Source organism: Lepidochelys kempii, chromosome 6 (assembly GCF_965140265.1).
Source record: "Lepidochelys kempii isolate rLepKem1 chromosome 6, rLepKem1.hap2, whole genome shotgun sequence".
NCBI lineage: Eukaryota > Metazoa > Chordata > Testudines > Cheloniidae > Lepidochelys > Lepidochelys kempii.
The window spans coordinates 2,017,890-2,041,737 of record NC_133261.1 but is presented as its reverse complement, the minus strand read 5'-3'; the positions used below and the strand labels follow the sequence as shown (position 1 = coordinate 2,041,737).

The following is a 23,848-nucleotide window of genomic DNA, read 5'->3' as shown; positions in this document are numbered from 1 at the left end:
TCTGTTTTCCCTGCTACCTTCTCGGAGGCCAGCAGGTCCCCTGCTACCTTCTCGGAGGCCAGCAGGTCTAGTTTAATCTGTTTTCCCTACTACCTTCTCGGAGGCCAGCAGGTCGCCTGCTACCTTCTCGGAGGCCAGCAGGTCTGGTTAACCTAATAGAAATGCCTAGCTCACTAGAGCTGGCGGTGTGCACACCAATATTTACAATAACTGAGGTTTTTTACCAATATTCCCCCTTTCGCAATTCTCCACCAAAATGTTGTACCAATAAAATAAAAACCAGCAGGATCTTATTAAAGGGAAAAAGGCAAAATACCACATTTATTGTGAATACAGAAAGAATCCTAGTAAGCAGTTAGTTATAGCTATAACATTCCATTCAATCTCATATTTATTCACACATTCATTCATACAAACACACGCACACAGGTTCTGCAAGGTTGTTATCATAGTTACCAGCCTTAGAGTTGCTCATGCCAAGCCACTGGCCAGGTGGCCTGGACATGAGGAGGGAGCAGGGCCTTGTCAGATGCTCATCTGATGCTCCTGGAAGTTGGTTTGCAGAATCAGACCCCAAAGTTCTCACTTTTTAGAGTCTATTTTTATAGGAATTTCTTCCTATGCCAGTCTATGGGAATTGCTTCATCATGCTGTTGCTGAATCAATCAGCAGATGGCACATTCCTGACGGCTCCAAGATGTTATCTTGTTCTTTGGTTCTCCCATTCTTGAGGCTGTTGGGTGGATTCCAGTCTGCCCACCGGGGGTGGTCCTCTGATTATTTCCACTTGACGCCTTCTTCAGCCGATGGACACTGGATTCTTAGGCTGGCACCTCCCTGATCATTCAGTTATTATCCACACCAAGCATCCATCCACATACATCCTCTATCTCTATTTTAATCACAATTGTTAATACAACAAAAGGGCGGGGAGTCTCTGGGTGCTGTTTCTGTTGTTAGAGAGGGAGAGAAACAGTACCAAAAACCAAGAGACTTCTTAATTAGTAATTTAAACTCTGGGGAATCAAACTCATTTGTGATTTTAATACAGAACTTCTTTAATATGATCCAATACATGGTCACCTGCAGCTTGCCACGCTGGCCAAACAGGAAATGAGATTCAAAAGTTTGCGGTTCTTTTCCTGTCTACCTGGCCAGTGCATCTGAGTTGAGAGTGCTGTCCAGAGCAGTCATAATGGAGCACTCTGGGGTAGCTCCCGGAGGCCAATACCATCGAATTGTGTTCACAGTACCCCAAATTCGAGCCGGCAACGTCGATCTAAGCGCTAATCCACTTGTCAGGGGTGGAGTAAGGAAATCGATTTTAAGAGCCCTTTAAGTCGAAATAAAGGGCTTCATTGTGTGGACGGGTGCAGGTTTACATCGATTTAACGCTGCTAAATTCGACCTAAAGTCCTAGTGTAGACCAGGGCTAAGACTCTAAAATCTAAAGGTTTATTCATAAAAGGAAAAAGACACAGATGAGAGCTAGAAAAGGTTAAATGGGATCAATGACATACTGTAATGGCCAAGTTCTTGGTTCAGGCTTGTCGCAGTGATGGAATAAATGGCAGGTTCAAATCAAGCCTCTGGAGAACATCCCCAGCTGGGACGGGCCATTCAGTCCTTTGTGTAGAGATTCCGTGTGTAGCAAAGTCCCTGCAGAGGTAAGAAGCAGGATTGAAGGCAAGATGGAGATGAGACATCAGCCTTTTATGGTCTTTTCCAGGTGTAAGGACACCTTTTTGTTCTTACTATGAAAAATTACAGCAAAATGGAGTTTGGAGTCACATGGGCAAGTCCATGCATACTTTGCTGAGTCACAAGGTGTATCTGCCTTCTCTCAATGGGTCAATTGGGTCGCTGCTGGTCTTTAATGGGCCATCAAGCAGGCTAGGCCAAGCTGACACCAACTTGTCTGGGGTGTCACCCAGAAGCACAGCACAAGTTTGAAATACAGATGGTACAAAGCCAATATTCATAACTTCAACTACAAAAATGATACACACATATAGAAAGCATCATCATGACCAGAAAACCATAAGCTTGCCACAGACACCTCACACTACAACCTTTGGACAATATTTGCTGCAAATGTATAACAGTGGTTGCAACAGTGATCTACACGGTTACAGATTCTGTCAATCACGTCACACCCACTCCCCTCCCAGCCCTATAATAATGGGTTGTAATTCTGATGTTTTTTTTTTTTTTCCTTGGCAGGGAGGACTGTTAAATTAGCAGCTTAGAAAGCGGTGGCACCATCCCCGGGACAGCGCTGGCCAGCAGGAGGGTGCCGAGAAGCAGGGGGGTGGGCGCTGGAGCGTAGCCGGCATTAGACTGAGTGCTAATGGTGACATTCACCACCCCGAATGCCACACTGGGGAGCTGCTGCTGGATCCAGTTGGAGTAGGCGGAGACCCGGATATAGACCCCTGGACGGTTGGGGAGGCCGCAGCCAACTCCCCAGCTCACGATGCCGATCAGGAACCAGGAGCCAGCCTGCGAACAAACAAGGGGTCCCCCAGAATCGCCCTAGAGAGAGAAAGAGAATTAGTGAGACTGGTGCCCCTCAGTCCTGACCTGGTGTCCCTCAAGCCCGACCCACAGCCCCCTACTATTTCAGCCCCGGGGTCTGGATTTCCTGGGACTTCCCTGAATTCATTCACCTGGCAGGAGTCCTTCCCTCCTTCAGGGTAGCCAGCACACACCATGTCATCTTTGATGGGGCGCGACCCCGGGTACCCTGTGATGGGTATGCGATAGAGGTCATTGCATGTCTGGGCATCGATGAGTGAGACCTGAACTTCCTGCAGAGTGCGGGGAGGAGGGAGACTTTCTGCGGAGAAAAAATACACCTCATCAGGGCCCACCTCAGCCATCTCCACCCGGGGCAGGATCATCCCTCACTCTCTGTTCCCCACCTCATCTGGGTCAATCTAGCTCGGTCAGGTGTGAATGGGAGTTTTTAAGCACAAGAGGGGTATCAGCTCCCAGCACTCTCTGCTCTAGCCCAGCAGTCCCCACTTCCCTCCCCAAGCTGGGGATAGAACCCAGGAGTCCTGGTTCCCAGCCCCCCCTGCTCTAATTCACTTGCCCCCACTAGCTTCCCAACACCTCATCCTGCCTCCCATTGGAAGATCTCTCTCTTCGGCAGCCATTGGGCTTTGCTTTGCCTGTTTGGGCTGCGACCACGAGACGGCGACATGACTCATTGCAGCAGATACAGCCCTGGCTCAAGGGGTCTCCCATGTCGCCTTTGGGGAACCCCCACCCCACACAGGTCCTCCAGGCATCTTACCTGCCATCTGGACTTTCCCCCAGCCGGTGACCCAGCACTGGGTGCCGGAGGCGACGGAATCATTGCGGGCGGGAAGGCAGACAGGGAGGATGTAGGCGGTGTACAGAAGGGGCGTGCTTAGGTGCACCAGGGCTATGTCAGAGGCATAGGTGGTGGGGTGGTAGTTGTCGTGGATTATGACCCGTGACACAGCAGAGGTGAAGGCGTTTGCGCTCTGGATGTTCAGCTGGAATTGCCCCAGGGAAACAGAGTAACCAGCGAGGGGCAGGCTCCTAGGAGAGGGGGAGACATTGGGCAGGAGTTTGTTATTATACTCGCTACCACAGAACAGAAACGCAGCCACCTCTGGGGCGGGGCAGCTGGGAAACAGCCGCACATAATGCCACATAGGGTGACTTGCCTGGGGCTGAGATGCAGCCACCACTGGGACGGGGCAGATGGGGAACAGCCTGTGGCAAAGTGGGAATTTTCTGTAATATTTTTATGAATCCTCTATGTGCCTCAGTTTCCCTATTGGGTGCAAAAGCGTTAAGTCTCTCAATGGGGCAGCACAGGAGAACCGGGCAGAGGGGTTATGTTACATTGCTTTCTGTTTTGGACTGAAGAGGTCCTTACAGGACCACCTAAGGCCGACTACATATCACTGGAGAAGATGAGAAGAGAATGAAAACCGCAGTGGTCAGAACACTGAGGCCCAGCAACCAAAGACCTGGAGGAAGTTGGATTCCTTACGCATCTCCACAGGGAAGCTGAGCAGAAGCAAGCTGAGAACAAAGGACTGAGAGCTGACAGCCAGGGGATAAAGGGTTGGCCAAGGTTTGGGAGAGGCTCAATGTCTCGGGACAAAGGAGGACACAGGATATGTCTATACAGCACTAAAAAACCCTGACGGGTCAAGTCTTCAAGCCTCGGCTAGCTGCCCCAGGCCAACTGCAGCCCTGCCACGGGTCCCCCATTGCAGTGTAAACGTACCCCAAGAGACAGTGGCTGAAATGGAGTCCAGAGCAGGCTGGGGACGTTGGCTTGGCCAGATGGCCCTCTATCTTCTATCTATCCCGTGGTTTCTCTGGGCTCACCTAAGGATTTCCCGGAGCCGTGGTCCAGTTGATTAATTAACCGGACCCTGGTATGACAAGGCTGCCTGGCGTCACTGCAAATTCTGGCTAAGGTGCACAGGCCCCTGAAGAGCAGAGAAGCCTCCACCGGGGATCTGTCTCCCTTGGACTCGCTGGGCAGAGCTCATGAATTGAAGCAGGAGGCCCGGAGCCCAGAGACTCAGTCATGGAGTGGGTGGGGCCGTGGGGCCGACCCCGAGGGCAAAGTGGGACCCCAAGAGGGTCTGGCACACTGAAGGGTTCCTCCAGGGGATTGTTTAGAAGCTGGGCTATAGCCGCACAGTGACACTGCACAGGGATGCTCTCCCCCCCCATCCCCGGCCCTCTCTGAGATGCAGCCACCTCTGGGGTGGGACAGCTAGGGGACAGGCTGGGGGTACTCACAGACTGAAGCAATGAGCTGCAGACACCACCCATTCTCCCATGATGAGGGACCCTCCGCAGATGTGGACTCCATTGTATCGGATGCTGGCCTGCCAGGGCCAAGCCCCGTTCCGGGCATTCTGCCCTCCTACAATGCGGCTGGAGGTCACTGACTGCCCGCAGGCTGGGGAGAAAAGTGGGGAAGGATGTGAATAGAAACCAGGAGTCCTGGCTCCCAGCTCCCCCTCGCTCTAACCCACCAGACCCCACTCCCCTCCCAGAGCTGGGGATAGAACCCAGGAGTCCTGGCTCCCAGCCCACCCCCGCTCTAACCCACCAGACTCCACTCCGTTCTCATAGCCAGCGATTGAAACCAGAAGTCCTGCCTTACAGTCCCCCCCGCTCTATCCACTAGACCCCACTTCCCTCCCCTCCAAGAGCTGGGGATAGAAAGTGTCCAGATTCCTTACTTGACTGGAACTCCACAGCAGCTAGAAGAGAAAGAGAGGGATGAGTGAGGTGTGAAAACCACACACGGCCTGACCCCTCCAGCAGGGGGCAGCGCTGCACCCACCTACTCACACACACACCCACACACAGACACACACACACACATGATTTCCACAGGCAGATCCCTGAAATGTCTCCTCTCACAACCCCACCTGGCCCTCTTCCTCCCATGGCCTGCCCCCATGCTTCTCATGGGTCCCCAGCCTCCTCCCATGGAGTGGGATGGTTCTCTGGCCTTGGGCGTGACCCCCCAGGAAGTGAGGTATGTAGGGGGACATAGTCTGATACAGGCTTTCCCCCTCTGCCTGAGATTCCCCACAGAGAGCTCAGACCCTAGATCGGGGTGGGCAAACTACAGCCTGGGGGCCCTATCTACCCTTCAGATGTTTTAATCTGGCCCTCGAGCTCCTGCTGGGGAGCGGGGTCTGGGGGCCAAGTGGCTCCCAGAAGCAGCAGCATGTCTCCCCTCTGGCTCCTACGCGTAGGGGCAGCCAGGGGGCTCCACACTCTGCCCCTGACTCAAGCTCCACCCCTCACAGCTCCCATTGGCCAGCAACCATGGCCAATGGGAGCTGCGGGGGAGGCACCTGTGGACAGTGCAGCGCGTAGAGCCGCCTGGCCACGCTTAAGCATAGGAGCCGGAGGGAGGACATGCCACTGCTTCTGGGAGCTGCTTGAGGTAAGTGCCACCTGGAGCCTGCATCCCTGACCTCCTCCCGTGCCCCAACCCCCAGCCCCGATCCCCCTCCCACCATCTGAACCCCTCGGCTCCACCCTCCTGCACCCCAGAGCTTGCACCCCCAGCTGGAGCCCTCACCCCCCCACCTGCACCCTAACTCCCTGCCCCAGCCCGGAGCCCCCTCCAGCACCCTGAACTCCTCATTTCTGGCCCCATCCTGGAGCCCATGCCCCCAGCTGGAGCCTTCACCCCCTCCCACACCCCAACCCTCAATTTCATGAGCATTCATGGCCTGCCATACAATGTCCATATCCAGATGTGGCCCTTGGGCCAAAAAGTTTGCTCACCCCTGCCCTAGATCCAGGGTTTCTTCCCCATAACTGCCCCCTATGGATGATGGGGGAAGGGCCCATTCACTCAGCCATGGTTGTGCATCCCCCGCTCAACCTCGATGAACTATTCCCTGCCCCATGCCCCACACATTCACCACAGCCCCACTTATCCATCCCCTCCTCTGCTCCCATGCCTTACATCACTCTCCCCTTCCTTTGCCACCCACAACCTACCCTTCCCACAGGCACTCGCCCAGCCCACCCAAAACCATCTCCCCTTTCCCTTACCCCTCACTTCCATCCCCTCCTGCCCAGTGTAAGTGCTGAGAACCCCACCCCTGCCCTTTTTCTCTTGAAACCCACAGAGGGCAGAGTCCTCCAGCAAGGAGTGCCACAAGTTATTGGCAGAGGGAATACTTCCTCATGGACAGCTCCATCCCACTTGTGCTTGAAGGTTTGAGGGACAGAAACCCACTCCCCTCACAGGGTTGAGGAGAGAACCCAAGAGTCCTGGATCCCAGCACCCTCTGCTCTAACCCACTAGCGACCACTCTCCTCCACCCCCACACAGTCCCTGTTCTGTCCCTTTCTGATCCTCATCCCTCATCCCAGCAGATTCCCAAGGTCAGGACTCCAGCAGACCCTGCACTCACCCTCCAGCAGGGGCAGCAGCAGGAGGGTGGCCAGCAGGCAGCTGAGAACACTCATGATACCCGTTTCCCCAACTCCAGCTGGCTCCTCCAAGGGCTGGGACCAAATCCCAGACTGGGAGGGAAAAGTCACTGGCTGCAATTTACAGGTAACAGGTCACATTCATAAACAGAGCTATAAAACCACACAGAAGGTAAATTCATGAGAGGTGCCAATGGCAGCTCCACCCTCCCAGAGCTGGGATAGAACCCAGGCATCCTGGCTCCCATCCCCCCTCCCACTTGCTAGTAGACCGCACTCTCCTTGCAAGTGAACCCAGGAATGCAACCCACTGGCCCCTACTCCCCTCCCATACGACTCAGGCATCCTGGCTCCCAGCCCCCACTTACTCTGCAGCGTGGGTAGCAGGAAACGAATGGTTCCTGGCTTACAGGGTATTCCCAGTAACCCTTCCACCAGGTGCAGCCGGCAGCAACCGGAGCCGCGTTCAATATCTAGGGGTTTCTTTTCAACAGTACAACACAGAACCGGCTCAAGCCACTACCCAGTGACCAGGGAAATTTACATCCCACCCCTGGGTGCCTCTGAGAGGCAATATTTCCCCAATCGCAATCACAGAGTCTGAGTGTAGAAAAGAAACTTTTAGTGAAAGGAGAGAAGTCACGCAACATTAATAAGGGAAAATGCCACAAGCAGAATTCATAATCATAAACCTGTGAACAGGATGCCCACCCCAGACTGCATGGGGCAGTGCCCTCCACCTCATGTTCATCAGTCTACAGCCAAAAGTGCCTTTCCTGTGCCCCGCTTTGCTGCCTCACTCCACCCCACTCACAGTGCTTGTCCTGGGTCAGACAGGATCCAGGGTTGAGAGGTACATCTGTGTGAGTTCACTTCCCACCTCTGGGAAGAAGGCACCTTGCTTGCTCTGCCATCTGAGTGCTTGCTCTGGCTGGCTGCCCTGCCGGCCACTTGTCCACCAGCTGACTGTCAGTCACCTTCTGCTGGCACCTGCTTCTCTGCTGTGACCTCTGCAGGTCAGTCTTTTATTGACTGGCAGCTTTTTGCAGACACACTGCCCCACCACCAGTGATTTCAGCTCTCATTTGAGCACTCTAAGATAACAAAATGCTCCTAATGAACTTCAAACAGTAAGCGGAAACAGGTTAAACCAGACTGAGAAATCTGAGGGAGAGACCACACCTCCTAGCGGGGACATCTGTCTCCACCCCCTTTTACTTTCACAGGCCTCTGGCATTTGAGCCCCTGGCTTAACAAGGTCCCTTCAGTGGAGGGTGACCCCCTCATTCGGGACAGGTTAAGCACAGTTCTGCTCCCCTTTATTCATACAATAAAGGCAACAATATTAGTAAGAGCATTTCACTACTGTTGCATTCAGTACTAAAGTGATTTGTATCCCAACACCAGCCAGAGTTGATCACTTTGAAAACACAGCTCCTGTCTGCTGGGTACCTAGGCAGAGTAGATGTGGTCATGTAAATTCAATTTGCTCCTGAAGTCTCTCCCCATTCCCAGCTGTCAGGGGAGAGCTCATTCAGACCCTGCTTATACATGGCACAGCAGCTCCCAGCTCTGCTTCCGCAGGGGAGTAGATGGTCAGTGAGCTGCCCCAGTGACCCCAATCCCCAGTGTCAGTTGTCTGCCTTGCCGGGGAATGTCACCCAGCCAATCCCCCCATCGCCTGCCTCTTCTCACCGTTCTAGGGAAACCGCTTCTTGGGCCTCCACCCCTCATCCCTGTTTTCACTCTCCCTGTATCCAGCCTGCCCACGTCCCAGCTGCATTGGCCCCTCATTCCTTTCCTAGGTCCTGTGCAGCTGATAACCCCCGCCCCCTTGTGTTTTCACAACATGATGCTGCTGGCATGTGCAGAATGGGGTAATGTTTCCTGAAATGGTCAGGGAGGCTTCCCCAGGGGATTCACCTGGTTCTGCTGTGGGTGTCTGCGTGTGTGTGTGTGTGTGTGTGTGTACCTCAGAGGTGCATGGGTCCTTTGTGTTCTCTTTGTTGTGTAAATGACCAAGGACAGAACAGCCCAAGGAAATTCACAGTATTCTTGGGGTTATTTACTTTATATCATTGTGGGTAATAAGAGATAGACCCGTCCTCGACAGACAGACACAATATAGACAGATGGTGACAGTACAGACAGACACAATCTAGATAGACACAATCTAAACCAACAGACGGACACAATAGAGACATATGGTCATATGCAACACATTAGGAGACAGACAGCCTAGACAGGCAGAATTTAGACAGAGGGGCAGAAACAAAGCGATACCGGGCGAGGAGGCGACGTCAGCGCGGTCACGTGAGTGATCAGGACATGGACACAGATTTCTCTGAAAGCATGGGCCCTGCCAATGCATGCATCATGGTGCTAATGGGGCAGGTTCATGCTGTGGAACGCCGATTCTGGGCTCGGGAAACAAGCACAGACTGGTGGGACCACATAGTGTTGCAGGTCTGGGACGATTCCCAGTGGCTGCGAAACTTTCGCATGCGTAAGGGCACTTTCATGGAACTTTGTGACTTGCTTTCCCCTGCCCTGAGGTGCATGAATACCAAGATGAGAGCAGCCCTCACAGTTGAGAAGCGAGTGGCAATAGCCCTGTGGAAGCTTGCAACGCCAGACAGCTACCGGTCAGTTGGGAATCAATTTGGAGTGGGCAAATCTACTGTGGGGACTGCTGTGATGCAAGTAGCCTACGCAATCAAAGATCTGCTGATATCAAGGGTAGTGACCCTGGGAAATGTGCAGGTCATAGTGGATGGCTTTGCTGCAATGGGATTCCCTAACTGTGGTGGGGCAATACACGGAACCCGTATCCCTATCTTGGCACCGGAGCACCAGGCCGCCGAGTACATAAACCACAAGGGGTACTTTTCAATAGTGCTGCAAGCTCTGGTGGGTCACAAGGGACGTTTCACCAACATCAACGTGGGATGGCCGGGAAAAGTGCATGATGCTCGCATCTTCAGGAACTCTGGTCTGTTTCAAAAGCTGCAGGAAGGGACTTTATTCCCAGACCAGAAAATAACTGTTGGGGATGTTGAAATGCCTATATGTATCCTTGGGGACCCAGCCTACCCCTTAATGCCATGGCTCATGAAGCCGTACACAGGCAGCCTGGACAGTAGTCAGGAGCTGTTCAACTACAGGCTGAGCAAGTGCAGAATGGTGGTAGAATGTGCATTTGGACGTTTAAAGGGGCGCTGGCGCAGTTTACTGACTCGCTTAGACCTCAGTGAAACCAATATTCCCACTGTTATTAGTGCTTGCTGTGTGCTCCACAATATCTGTGAGAGTAAGGGGGAGACGTTTATGGCGGGGTGGGAGGTTGAGGCAAATCGCCTGGCTGCTGGTTACGCGCAGCCAGACACCAGGGCGGTTAGAAGAGCACAGGAGGGCGCGGTACGCATCAGAGAAGCTTTGAAAACCAGTTTCATGACTGGCCAGGCTACGGTGTGAAAGTTCTGTTTGTTTCTCCTTGATGAAACCCCCCGCCCCTTGGTTCACTCTACTTCCCTGTAAACTAACCACCCGCCCCTCCTCCCTTCAATCACCGCTTGCAGAGGCAATAAAGTCATTGTTGCTTCACATTCATGCATTCTTTATTCATTCATCACACAAATAGGGGGATGACTACCAAGGTAGCCCAGGAGGGGTGGTGGAGGAGGGAAGGAAAATGCCACACAGCACTTTAAGCACAGTACTTTAAAAGTTTACAACTTTAAAATGTATTGAATGCCAGCCTTCTTTTTTTTGGGCAATCCTCTGTGGTGGAGTGGCTGGTTGGCCGGAGGCCCCCCCACCGCGTTCTTGGGTGTCTGGGTGAGGAGGCTATGGAACTTGGGGAGGAGGGTGGTTGGTTACAGAGGGGCTGCAGTGGCAGTCTGTGCTCCAGCTGCCTTTGCTGCAGCTCAACCATACACTGGAGCATACTGGTTTGGTCCTGCAGCAGCCTCAGCATTGAATCCTGCCTCCTCTCATCACGCTGCCGCCACATTTGAGTTTCAGCCCTGTCTTCAGCCCGCCACTTACTCTCTTCAGCCCGCCACTTACTCTCTTCAGCCCGCCACCTCTCCTCCTGGTCATTTTGTGCTTTCCTGCACTCTGACATTATTTGCCTCCACGCATTCGTCTGTGCTCTGTCAGTGTGGGAGGACAGCATGAGCTCGGAGAACATTTCATCGCGAGTGCGTTTTTTTTTCTTTCTAAGCTTCACTAGCCTCTGGGAAGGAGAAGATCCTGTGATCATTGAAACACATGCAGCTGGTGGAGAAAAAAAAAGGGACAGCGGTATTTAAAAAGACACATTTTATAAAACAGTGGCTACACTCTTTCAGGGTAAACCTTGCTGTTAACATTACATACATAGCACATGTGCTTTCGTTACAAGGTCGCATTTTGCCTCCTCCCACCGAGTGACTACCCCCTCAACCTTCCCCCCTCCCCGTGGCTAACAGTGGGGAACATTTCTGTTTAGCCACAGGCAAACAGCCAGGCAGGAATGGGCTCCTCTGAGTGTCCCCTGAAGAAAAGCACTCTATTTCAACCAGGTGACCATGAATTATATCTCACTCTCCTGAGGATAACACAGAGAGATAAAGAACGGATGTTGTTTGAATGCCAGCGAACATACACTGCAATGCTTTGTTCTACAATGATTCCCGAGTACGTGTTACTGGCCTGGAGTGGTAAAGTGTCCCACCATGAAGGACGCAATAAGGCTGCCCTCCCCAGAAACCTTTTGCAAAGGCTTTAGGACTACATCTAGGAGAACCGCAAATGCCAGGGCAAAGTAATTCTTTCACATGCTTGCTTTGAAACCATGTATAGTATTTTAAAAGGTACACTCACCAGAGGTCCCTTCTCCACCTGCTGGGTCCAGGAGGCAGCCTTGGGTGGGTTCGGGGGGTACTGGCTCCAGGTCTAGGGTGAGAAACAGTTCCTGGCTGTCGGGAAAACCGGTTTCTCCGCTTGCTTGCTTTGAGCTATCTACAACCTCCTCCTCCTCCTCATCTTCTTCGTCCCCAAAACCTGCTTCCGTATTGCCTCCATCTCCATTGAAGGAGTCAAACAACACGGCTGGGGTAGTGGTGGCTGAACCCCCTAAAATGGCATGCAGCTCATCATAGAAGCGGCACGTTTGGGGCTCTGACCCGGAGCGGCCGTTCGCCTCTCTGGTTTTCTGGTAGGCTTGCCTCAGCTCCTTCAGTTTCACGCGGCACTGCTTCGGGTCCCTGTTATGGCCTCTGTCCTTCATGCCCTGGGAGATTTTGACAAAGGTTTTGGCATTTCAAAAACTGGAACGGAGTTCTGATAGCACGGATTCCTCTCCCCAAACAGCGATCAGACCCCGTACCTCCCGTTCGGTCCATGCTGGACCGATTCTGGGACTCTGCGATTCTGGGACTCCATCATGGTCACCTGTGCTGATGAGCTCTGCATGTGTTGTACCAATAAAATAAAAACCAGCAGGATCTTATTAAAGGGAAAAAGGCAAAATACCACATTTATTGTGAATACAGAAAGAATCCTAGTAAGCAGTTAGTTATAGCTATAACATTCCATTCAATCTCATATTTATTCACACATTCATTCATACAAACACACGCACACAGGTTCTGCAAGGTTGTTATCATAGTTACCAGCCTTAGAGTTGCTCATGCCAAGCCACTGGCCAGGTGGCCTGGACATGAGGAGGGAGCAGGGCCTTGTCAGATGCTCATCTGATGCTCCTGGAAGTTGGTTTGCAGAATCAGACCCCAAAGTTCTCACTTTTTAGAGTCTATTTTTATAGGAATTTCTTCCTATGCCAGTCTATGGGAATTGCTTCATCATGCTGTTGCTGAATCAATCAGCAGATAGCACATTCCTGACGGCTCCAAGATGTTATCTTGTTCTTTGGTTCTCCCATTCTTGAGGCTGTTGGGTGGATTCCAGTCTGCCCACCGGGGGTGGTCCTCTGATTATTTCCACTTGACGCCTTCTTCAGCTGATGGACACTGGATTCTTAGGCTGGCACCTCCCTGATCATTCAGTTATTATCCACACCAAGCATCCATCCACATACATCCTCTCTCTCTATTTTAATCACAATTGTTAATACAACAAAAGGGCGGGGAGTCTCTGGGTGCTGTTTCTGTTGTTAGAGAGGGAGAGAAACAGTACCAAAAACCAAGAGACTTCTTAATTAGTAATTTAAACTCTGGGGAATCAAACTCATTTGTGATTTTAATACAGAACTTCTTTAATATGATCCAACATAATCCCCCTTTTGACACTAAGATTTATAATCGTCAGTGTCACTTTCTATGTAGCCTATTCAAGAGAAAGTACTGTGAGGCAATTTGAGTTTGTGATTCCAATTCATGCCACATACATGATCCTAGTGATGTATCTTTACTACAAGGTTCTGGGGCAACAGGCAAGGTGAGGCACACCCACTTTTGAGGAGTCCATTCGGTACAACCTCTAGTGTCCAATAGCTTCCCTCCCTCCCCAGCTCACTGGCTCAAGGTCCAGGGTAGCCAAAAGGATCCCATGTGTAATATGGGGAGTGGGTTAACCTTCAATACCTTTGCCTCCAGGGACTGTTGGTGTGCAATTTTGACAACAATTTCTCCCATTAACAAGTCTGGTTTACAATAGTGGAAACATGTTGCATCCATTCATATTGATAAGTGTCAAACAATGATCTCTTTCTTTTTTAACAAATGCATCAAACCCTTAATATTTCCCAATATGACGCAGAACATTTTGTGTTCCAAAGTAGCTAGTGCAAGTATCTGCATTTCAGTGCATCCCATAGCTATGGCTGTGTAGTTTCCTATTTCTAATATTTTTTTTTTCTTATGGATAAGCCATGTGGTAGTATTAAGCCATTACTAAAGATTCCATTGGCCGTTTAGGTTACCCAGACCAATTTGGACCAAGTCTACATTGGCATGTACTTGTTTTTGTATCAGGCTGTCCTGTAGCTGGGACAGAAAGCTTAATTTATTTTTAAGTTCCTGCAGGTCTTCAGTATTTTTTTTTTAAACACACAACAGTGCGAGCAACAACACAAAACACAAGACAAAACATAGAACACAAAACACAATTTCTATTGTGACAGTAGATTCATGGTATTGGGTTGCTTTTCAGCTGGCAGCTTTTCCTGATTTTCTGAAAGACAAAAAGAACATGTTTCTACCCCTTTTGGGGTGGCAGATTATTGCTTAAAATATTTCTTTTACAAATACCCTTGCTGATTGCAGGCAAAACAGAGGAATTGCCCCCACATTTTCCTGTTTTTGTTCTATAGGCAGGCCAGGTTTCAAAGGCTTTTATCTTTTAAGGGTTATGGGGAAATTATCCCACTGTTTAGTCATTAAATCCCTGAGTTTTCCTTCTTATACAGCAGACCAAGTTTATAATGTTTTTCCTGCTGTGTTAAGCTTTAAGTTTTATCTACAGGTAATAACTGAGAAGCATCATTACCATACGACCTTAAAGGATTTTTCCAAAAATCATACACACTATACGTTGTTACAGGGATACTTATTATCATTAAATTTATTAAAATTATCTTGTTATCCCATGCCTTTTATTTAGACAATTTGTTTGCTGACCAGGTATGTCCTTTATCTGCAGCTCCTTTGTGCGGCTAGTTCTTTCCTTCCTTTATCATTTAGGTCATTTGCATTTTCACAGAAACTTCCTGCTTTTGGATTTAAAGCCATCAGCAGCTCAGAGACTCTATCTTAAAAGGGACACAATCAACTTTCACCAGAGTTTTGATTACTTTTAACTTCTGCTTCCAAAACACACAGCAATCTGAAAAAGAAAACCCAACCTATTGTGGCTCCCTTTGGAGCCCTAATAGCATTTTAATTAAGTAGCATGGTATGTTTGCATTTCTTTTGCCCCTTCTACAATATACCCTGCACATGTTCTGGGGCAAATGCACATTCCTTCCATAGTTTAACTTCTATAACATTATCCAGATCCATTTTTACATAAGGTGTAACTATTTCTTTTTTTGCTTACAGAGTTTTCATGTACCTTTATCAAAGTGACAGTCTGATTACTCAGAGCCATTTTAAGACTCAGTGTTTCTAACATTGCTTCTTTTTGTTTTGTGCACCTCACCCCTGCTGTTGCTTCAGAGAGGCACTGTCTTTTTTAAATTTTTTTTTTACTACAACTCTCATCTGCTATTTTGTTACAAAAACAAACAAACAAAAAACAAACAAACAAAAAGAATCCAAATTTTTTTTTCTATTCTCCTGATTTTGACTGCCCTGCTGCAGCCACAACTTAAAAACATTTTAAATTTTGTAAAGCATTGAGTTACCTTTTAAGGGTTAAATGCCAAATCCCAAAGCCAAACAACACTAATTACCTGTGTCTAGCAAAAAGGTCTGTCAGTTTTGCAACTTTGAATTAAAGAGTCAAATGGATTTTTAGTGGCATTAACAAAAACAAAACTAACTGGTCCTTAGAACTTTACATATTTACACACACACAGACAGATACATACACGTTTTCTTTTCCTTAACATCCCTTCCACACTGCTCTGTTTTTTACATCTTACATTCCCTTTATACATTTGAGGCAGTTAAGTTCCAATAGAACCCTCTTATGTTCTTTTAGCAAATTTGACTAAATTGTCCAGTCAAATGATTTTAATCAGATAGTTTATTTTTGCCTGGCTAATTTACAGACATTCCTTTGGAAAAGGGCCCATTTTTCTTTCAGAATGGCTGCAAAGAAACCAAGAATGCTCTTTCTCTAACACTTTTCCTTTTTAACATTTTTGGTTAAAAGTTGTTTGGGTGAAATACAAAGTTTAACTGCTTAATTCCCTCCAGCCTCTGCAGAGTTAACTTTTTTTTTTTTTTTTTTACTCTCTTTTCTCTTTGTAATTATGCCTGGGGGTGCCGTACATAGGACCTTCTCCCCCTTTACCTGCCTCCCTCCAGCCTCTGCAGAGTTAACTTTTTCACTCTTTTTGTATTCCTGGAGTGCCTCTTTCACTATTTTCAGCTGGCTTTGGATATTTGTAGCCAGCACCTTCCAATTGTCTGCTCCCTTTTCCATTTGTGCCTTTTCCTCTTTACATGAAGACAAGCCGAGGGAAGAAGCCTTACATGCCTCCCACAACAACCAAATTGCTGCTGCATCTCTTTTGGCAGCACTAGAAGGTTTGTATATGAGGATATACTGAGCCAATCTATCCTCTAAGTCCGAAATAGTGCAGACATCAGCTAGGGCTTGTTTAGTCCAAGGACTGTGCCCACATTTTTGGAGGATTTGTTTAAAAGGTGTAATTTCTTTAACAAAAGGTGAGGTTGGAGTTCCTTCTGACTCCATTCCTCCCTCTGGTACTGGCTTACCCTGTTTTCTTTTAAACATCTTAACATGGATATTTCAATATCTTTGTCACTGCTGGTATTACTTAGCAAGTGACACAGCCTAGATTCTGAAATCATAGCTTAATCTATGCGTTTTTCCCCTGCTACCTTCCCGGAGGCCAGCAGGTCCCCTGCTACCTTCCCAGAGGCCAGCGGGTCCAGTTAACCTATTTCTCCCTGCTACCTTCTCGGAGGCCAGCAGGTCCGGTTAACCTGTTCTTCCCTGCTACCTTCTCGGAGGCCAGCAGGTCCCCTGCTACCTTCCTGGAGGCCAGCAGGTCTAGTTTAATCTGTTTTCCCTGCTACCTTCTCGGAGGCCAGCAGGTCCCCTGCTACCTTCTCGGAGGCCAGCAGGTCTAGTTTAATCTGTTTTCCCTACTACCTTCTCGGAGGCCAGCAGGTCGCCTGCTACCTTCTCGGAGGCCAGCAGGTCTGGTTAACCTAATAGAAATGCCTAGCTCACTAGAGCTGGCGGTGTGCACACCAATATTTACAATAACTGAGGTTTTTTACCAATATTCCCCCTTTCGCAATTCTCCACCAAAATGTTGTACCAATAAAATAAAAACCAGCAGGATCTTATTAAAGGGAAAAAGGCAAAATACCACATTTATTGTGAATACAGAAAGAATCCTAGTAAGCAGTTAGTTATAGCTATAACATTCCATTCAATCTCAAATTTATTCTCACATTCATTCATACAAACACACGCACACAGGTTCTGCAAGGTTGTTATCATAGTTACCAGCCTTAGAGTTGCTCATGCCAAGCCACTGGCCAGGTGGCCTGGACATGAGGAGGGAGCAGGGCCTTGTCAGATGCTCATCTGATGCTCCTGGAAGTTGGTTTGCAGAATCAGACCCCAAAGTTCTCACTTTTTAGAGTCTATTTTTATAGGAATTTCTTCCTATGCCAGTCTATGGGAATTGCTTCATCATGCTGTTGCTGAATCAATCAGCAGATAGCACATTCCTGACGGCTCCAAGATGTTATCTTGTTCTTTGGTTCTCCCATTCTTGAGGCTGTTGGGTGGATTCCAGTCTGCCCACCGGGGGTGGTCCTCTGATTATTTCCACTTGACGCCTTCTTCAGCCGATGGACACTGGATTCTTAGGCTGGCACCTCCCTGATCATTCAGTTATTATCCACACCAAGCATCCATCCACATACATCCTCTATCTCTATTTTAATCACAATTGTTAATACAACAAAAGGGCGGGGAGTCTCTGGGTGCTGTTTCTGTTGTTAGAGAGGGAGAGAAACAGTACCAAAAACCAAGAGACTTCTTAATTAGTAATTTAAACTCTGGGGAATCAAACTCATTTGTGATTTTAATACAGAACTTCTTTAATATGATCCAATACATGGTCACCTGCAGCTTGCCACGCTGGCCAAACAGGAAATGAGATTCAAAAGTTTGCGGTTCTTTTCCTGTCTACCTGGCCAGTGCATCTGAGTTGAGAGTGCTGTCCAGAGCAGTCATAATGGAGCACTCTGGGGTAGCTCCCAGAGGCCAATACCATCGAATTGTGTTCACAGTACCCCAAATTCGAGCCGGCAACGTCGATCTAAGCGCTAATCCACTTGTCAGGGGTGGAGTAAGGAAATCGATTTTAAGAGCCCTTTAAGTCGAAATAAAGGGCTTCATTGTGTGGACGGGTGCAGGTTTACATCGATTTAACGCTGCTAAATTCGACCTAAAGTCCTAGTGTAGACCAGGGCTAAGACTCTAAAATCTAAAGGTTTATTCATAAAAGGAAAAAGACACAGATGAGAGCTAGAAAAGGTTAAATGGGATCAATGACATACTGTAATGGCCAAGTTCTTGGTTCAGGCTTGTCGCAGTGATGGAATAAATGGCAGGTTCAAATCAAGCCTCTGGAGAACATCCCCAGCTGGGACGGGCCATTCAGTCCTTTGTGTAGAGATTCCGTGTGTAGCAAAGTCCCTGCAGAGGTAAGAAGCAGGATTGAAGGCAAGATGGAGATGAGACATCAGCCTTTTATGGTCTTTTCCAGGTGTAAGGACACCTTTTTGTTCTTACTATGAAAAATTACAGCAAAATGGAGTTTGGAGTCACATGGGCAAGTCCATGCATACTTTGCTGAGTCACAAGGTGTATCTGCCTTCTCTCAATGGGTCAATTGGGTCGCTGCTGGTCTTTAATGGGCCATCAAGCAGGCTAGGCCAAGCTGACACCAACTTGTCTGGGGTGTCACCCAGAAGCACAGCACAAGTTTGAAATACAGATGGTACAAAGCCAATATTCATAACTTCAACTACAAAAATGATACACACATATAGAAAGCATCATCATGACCAGAAAACCATAAGCTTGCCACAGACACCTCACACTACAACCTTTGGACAATATTTGCTGCAAATGTATAACAGTGGTTGCAACAGTGATCTACACGGTTACAGATTCTGTCAATCACGTCACACCCACTCCCCTCCCAGCCCTATAATAATGGGTTGTAATTCTGATGTTTTTTTTTTTTTTCCTTGGCAGGGATGACTGTTAAATTAGCAGCTTAGAAAGCGGTGGCACCATCCCCGGGACAGCGCTGGCCAGCAGGAGGGTGCCGAGAAGCAGGGGGGTGGGCGCTGGAGCGTAGCCGGCATTAGACTGAGTGCTAATGGTGACATTCACCACCCCGAATGCCACACTGGGGAGCTGCTGCTGGATCCAGTCGGAGTAGGCGGAGACCCGTGTATAGACCCCAGGGCGGTTGGGGAGGCCGCAGCCAACTCCCCAGCTCACGATGCCGATCAGGAACCAGGAGCCAGCCTGCGAACAAACAAGGGGTCCCCCAGAATCGCCCTAGAGAGAGAAAGAGAATTAGTGAGACTGGTGCCCCTCAGTCCTGACCTGGTGTCCCTCAAGCCCGACCCACAGCCCCCTACTATTTCAGCCCCGGGGTCTGGATTTCCTGGGACTTCCCTGAATTCATTCACCTGGCAGGAGTCCTTCCCTCCTTCAGGGTAGCCAGCACACACCATGTCATCTTTGATGGGGCGCGACCCCGGGTACCCTGTGATGGGTATGCGATAGAGGTCATTGCATGTCTGGGCATCGATGAGTGAGACCTGAACTTCCTGCAGAGTGCGGGGAGGAGGGAGACTTTCTGCGGAGAAAAAATACACCTCATCAGGGCCCACCTCAGCCATCTCCCCCCGGGGCAGGATCATCCCTCACTCTCTGTTCCCCACCTCATCTGGGTCAATCTAGCTCGGTCAGGTGTGAATGGGAGTTTTTAAGCACAAGAGGGGTATCAGCTCCCAGCACTCTCTGCTCTAGCCCAGCAGTCCCCACTTCCCTCCCCAAGCTGGGGATAGAACCCAGGAGTCCTGGTTCCCAGCCCCCCCTGCTCTAATTCACTTGCCCCCACTAGCTTCCCAACACCTCATCCTGCCTCCCATTGGAAGATCTCTCTCTTCGGCAGCCATTGGGCTTTGCTTTGCCTGTTTGGGCTGCGACCACGAGACGGCGACATGACTCATTGCAGCAGATACAGCCCTGGCTCAAGGGGTCTCCCATGTCGCCTTTGGGGGACCCCCACCCCACACAGGCCCTCCAGGCATCTTACCTGCCGTCTGGACTTTCCCCCAGCCGGTGACCCAGCACTGGGTGCCGGAGGCGACGGAATCATTGCGGGCGGGAAGGCAGACAGGGAGGATGTAGGCGGTGTACAGAAGGGGCGTGCTTAGGTGCACCAGGGCTATGTCAGAGGCATAGGTGGTGGGGTGGTAGTTGTCGTGGATTATGACCCGTGACACAGCAGAGGTGAAGGCGTTTGCGCTCTGGATGTTCAGCTGGAATTGCCCCAGGGAAACAGAGTAACCAGCGAGGGGCAGGCTCCTAGGAGAGGGGGAGACATTGGGCAGGAGTTTGTTATTATACTCGCTACCACAGAACAGAAACGCAGCCACCTCTGGGGCGGGGCAGCTGGGAAACAGCCGCACATAATGCCACATAGGGTGACTTGCCTGGGGCTGAGATGCAGCCACCACTGGGACGGGGCAGATGGGGAACAGCCTGTGGCAAAGTGGGAATTTTCTGTAATATTTTTATGAATCCTCTATGTGCCTCAGTTTCCCTATTGGGTGCAAAAGCGTTAAGTCTCTCAATGGGGCAGCACAGGAGAAACAAGGGGGAGAGGGGTGTCATTGCTGTCTGGCACGGACTGACTGGGTCATTGCAGGCCCAGCTGGGGCCAACCCTATATCAATGGGGAATCTGAGGAGAGAATAAAAACCGCAATAGCCGGAACATTGAGACCTAGCAACCAAAGAGCCTGAGGAAGGTGGATTCCTTCCATATCTCCACAGGGATCTGAGCAGAAGCTAGCCGAGAACAAAGGACTGAGAGCTGACAGCCAGGGGATAAAGGGTTGGCCAAGGTTTGGGAGAGGCTCAACGGATATGTCTACACTGCACTAAAAACCCTTGCCATGCCAAGTCTTCAAGCCCTGGCTAGCTGCCCGAAGCCAGCCGCAGCCCTGCCACGGGTCCCTCATTGCAGTGTAAATGTACCCCAAGAGACAGCTGGTGAAATGGAGTCCAGAGCAGGCTGGGGAGCACTGGCTTGGCCAGATGGCCTCTATCTTCACTGTGGTTTCTCTGGGCTCACCTAAGGATTTTCCGGAGCTGTGGTCCAGTTGATTAATTAACCGGACCCTGGTATGACAAGGCTGCCTGGCGTCACTGCAAATCCTGGCTGAGGTGCACAGGCCCCTGAAGAGCAGAGAAGCCTCCACCGGGGATTTGTCTCCCTTGGACTCGCTGGGCAGAGCTCATGAATTGAAGCAGGAGGCCCGGAGCCCAGAGACTCAGTCATGGAGTGGATGGGGCCGTGGGGCCGACCCCGAGGGCAGAGTGAGACCCCACCGGGGTCTGGCACACTGAAGGGTTCCTCCAAGGGATTGTTTAGAAGCTGGGCTATAGCCATACAGTGACACTGCACAGGGATTCCCTCCCCCCAGCCCGCTCTGAGATGCAGCCACCTCTGGGGTGGGACAGCTAGGGAACAGGCTGGGGTACTAATGATCTGGAGGATGGGGTGGATTGCACCCTCCGCAAGTTTGCAGGTGACACTAAACTGGGAGGAGTGGTAGGGATAGGATACAGAGGGACCTAGACAAATTAGAGGATTGGGCCAAAAGAAATCTGATAAGGTTCAACAAGGACAAGTGCAGAGGTCCTGCCCTTAGGACGGAAGAATCCCATGCACCGCTACAGACTAGGGACCGAATGGCTCGGCAGCAGTTCTGCAGAAAAGGACCTAGGGGTGACAGTGGACGAGAAGCTGGATATGAATCAACAGTGTGCCCTTGTTGCCAAGAAGGCCAATGGCATTTTGGGCTGTATAAGTAGGGGCATTGCCAGCAGATCGAGGGATGTGATCGTTCCCCTCTATTCGGCATTGGTGAGGCCTCATCTGGAGTACTGTGTCCAGTTTCGAGCCCCACGCTACAAGGAGGATGTGGAAAAACTGAAATTGTCCAGCGGAGGGCAACAAAAATGATTAGGGGTCTGGAGCACATGACTTATGAGGAGAGGCTGAGGAACTGGGATTGTTTAGTCTGTGGAAGAGAAGAACGAGGGGGGATTTGATAGCAGCTTTCAACTCCCTGAAAGGGGGTTCCCAAGAGGATGGATCTAGACTGTTCTCAGTGGTAGCAGATGACAGAACGAGGAGTAATGGTCTCAAGTTGCAGTGGGGGAGGTTTAGGTTGGATATTAGGAAACACTATTTCACTAGGAGGGTGGTGAAGCACTGGAATGGGTTCCCTAGGGAAGTGGTGGAATCTCCATCCTTAGAGGTTTTTAAGGTCCGGCTTGACAAAGCCCTGGCTGGGATGATTTACTTGGGGATCGGTCCTGCTTTGAGCAGGGGGTTGGACTATCATTCTACTCACTGATTGAAGCAATGAGCTGCAGACACCACCCATTCCCCCGTGATGAGGGACCCTCCGCAGACGTGGACTCCATTGTATCGGACGCTGGCCTGCCAGGGCCAAGCCCCGTTCCGGGCATTCTGCCCTCCTACAATGCGGCTGGAGGTCACTGACTGCCCGCAGGCTGGGGAGAAAAGTGGAGAGGTGTGTGAATAGAACTCAGGAGTCCTGGCTCCCAGCCCCCTCTCGCTCTAACCCACCAGACCCCACTCCCCTCCCAGAGCTGGGGATAGAAAGTGTCCAGATTCCTTACTTGACTGGAACTCCACAGCAGCTAGAAGAGAAAGAGAGGGATGAGTGAGGTGTGAAAACCACACACGGCCTGACCCCTCCAGCAGGGGGCAGCGCTGCACCCACCTACTCACACACACACCCACCCACACACACACACAATTTCCACAGGCAGATCCCTGAAATTCCTCCTCTCACAATCCCATCAGGCCCCCTTTGAGCCATGGCTTGCCCCCATGCCTCCCATGGGTCCCCAACCTCCTCCCATGTGGGTGGGTTCTCTGGCCTGGGGTATGACCCCCCCAGGAAGTGAGGTATGTAGGGGGACATAGTCTGATACAGGATTTTCCCCTCTGTCTGAGATTCCCCACACAGAGCCCAAATCCTAAATCCAGGTTCTCTGCCCCATAACTTCCCCTCCATGGGTGATGGGGGAAGGGCCCATTCTCTCAGTCATGGTTGTGCATCCCCCGCGCAACCTCCATGAGCTATTCCCTGCCCCATGCCCCACACTTTCACCCCAGCCTCACTTATCCATCCCCTCTCCTCCCCCCAAGCCCTACATCATCCTCCCCTTCCTTTGCCACCCACAACCTACCCTTCCCACAGTCCCTCGCCCTGCCCACCCAACACCATCTCCTCTTTCCCCTACCCCTCACTTCCATCCCCTCCTGCCCAGTGTAAGTGCTGAGAACCCCACCCCTGCCCTTTTTCTCTTGAAACCCACAGAGGGCAGAGTCCTCCAGCAGGGAGTGCCACAAGTTATTGCAGAGGGAGTTATTCCTTATGGGCTTGAAGATGTGAGGGACAGAAACCCATTCCTTTCCCAGAGGTGGGAATTAGACCCAGGAGCCCCCCCCCTCGCCCCGCTCTAACCCACTTGACCCCATTCCCCTCCCAGAGCTGGGGATAAAACCCAGGAGTCCTGGCTCCCAGCCCCCCACTGCATCCCTGTTCTAACCCTTTCCAATCCTCATCCTTCATACCAGCACACTTCCACAGTCAGAAGGCGTCAAATGCCAGGACCCCAGCAGACTCCTCACTCACCCTCCAGCAGGGGCAGCAGCAGGAGGGTGACCAGCGGGCAGCTGAGAACACCCATGACAGCAGGTCCCCCAACTCCAGCTGGCTGGGACCAAAGCACAGACCGGGAGGGCAAAGTCACTGGCTGCAATTTACCGGCTACACGTCACATTCATAAACAGAGCTATAAAACCACAAGGCGGGTAAGTTCACGAGAGGTAGAGATGGCCGCCCCCACCCAGCTGGGATAGAACC

General features: G+C 50.5%; 3 protein-coding genes across 3 annotated transcripts; all 3 read right to left on the bottom strand.

The window, feature by feature from the left end:
- Positions 1-81: 81 nt before the first annotated feature.
- Positions 82-8,088, bottom strand: LOC140912316 (serine protease 33-like). Its single transcript, XM_073346532.1, has 8 exons — positions 7,787-8,088; positions 7,341-7,590; positions 6,954-7,086; positions 5,250-5,270; positions 4,801-4,963; positions 3,302-3,573; positions 2,670-2,839; positions 82-2,535 (listed from the first exon to the last, which is right to left on the bottom strand). The coding sequence occupies exons 3-8, from the start codon at positions 7,006-7,008 to the stop codon at positions 2,233-2,235; spliced, it is 984 nt and encodes a 327-aa protein (XP_073202633.1). The 5' UTR covers positions 7,009-7,086; positions 7,341-7,590; positions 7,787-8,088; the 3' UTR covers positions 82-2,232.
- Positions 8,089-10,525: 2,437 nt separating this feature from the next.
- LOC140912313 (uncharacterized) lies at positions 10,526-12,376 on the bottom strand. The gene is made up of 3 exons (XM_073346528.1): positions 12,344-12,376; positions 11,839-12,247; positions 10,526-11,250 (listed from the first exon to the last, which is right to left on the bottom strand). Exons 2-3 carry the CDS (start codon positions 12,242-12,244, stop codon positions 10,709-10,711), a joined length of 948 nt encoding a protein of 315 aa, XP_073202629.1. The 5' UTR covers positions 12,245-12,247; positions 12,344-12,376; the 3' UTR covers positions 10,526-10,708.
- A 5,519-nt stretch (positions 12,377-17,895) lies between these two features.
- On the bottom strand, positions 17,896-23,830 carry LOC140912311 (serine protease 33-like). The gene is made up of 6 exons (XM_073346525.1): positions 23,618-23,830; positions 22,593-22,613; positions 22,301-22,463; positions 19,970-20,241; positions 19,338-19,507; positions 17,896-19,203 (listed from the first exon to the last, which is right to left on the bottom strand). The coding sequence occupies exons 1-6, from the start codon at positions 23,670-23,672 to the stop codon at positions 18,901-18,903; spliced, it is 984 nt and encodes a 327-aa protein (XP_073202626.1). The 5' UTR covers positions 23,673-23,830; the 3' UTR covers positions 17,896-18,900.
- Positions 23,831-23,848: the final 18 nt, after the last annotated feature.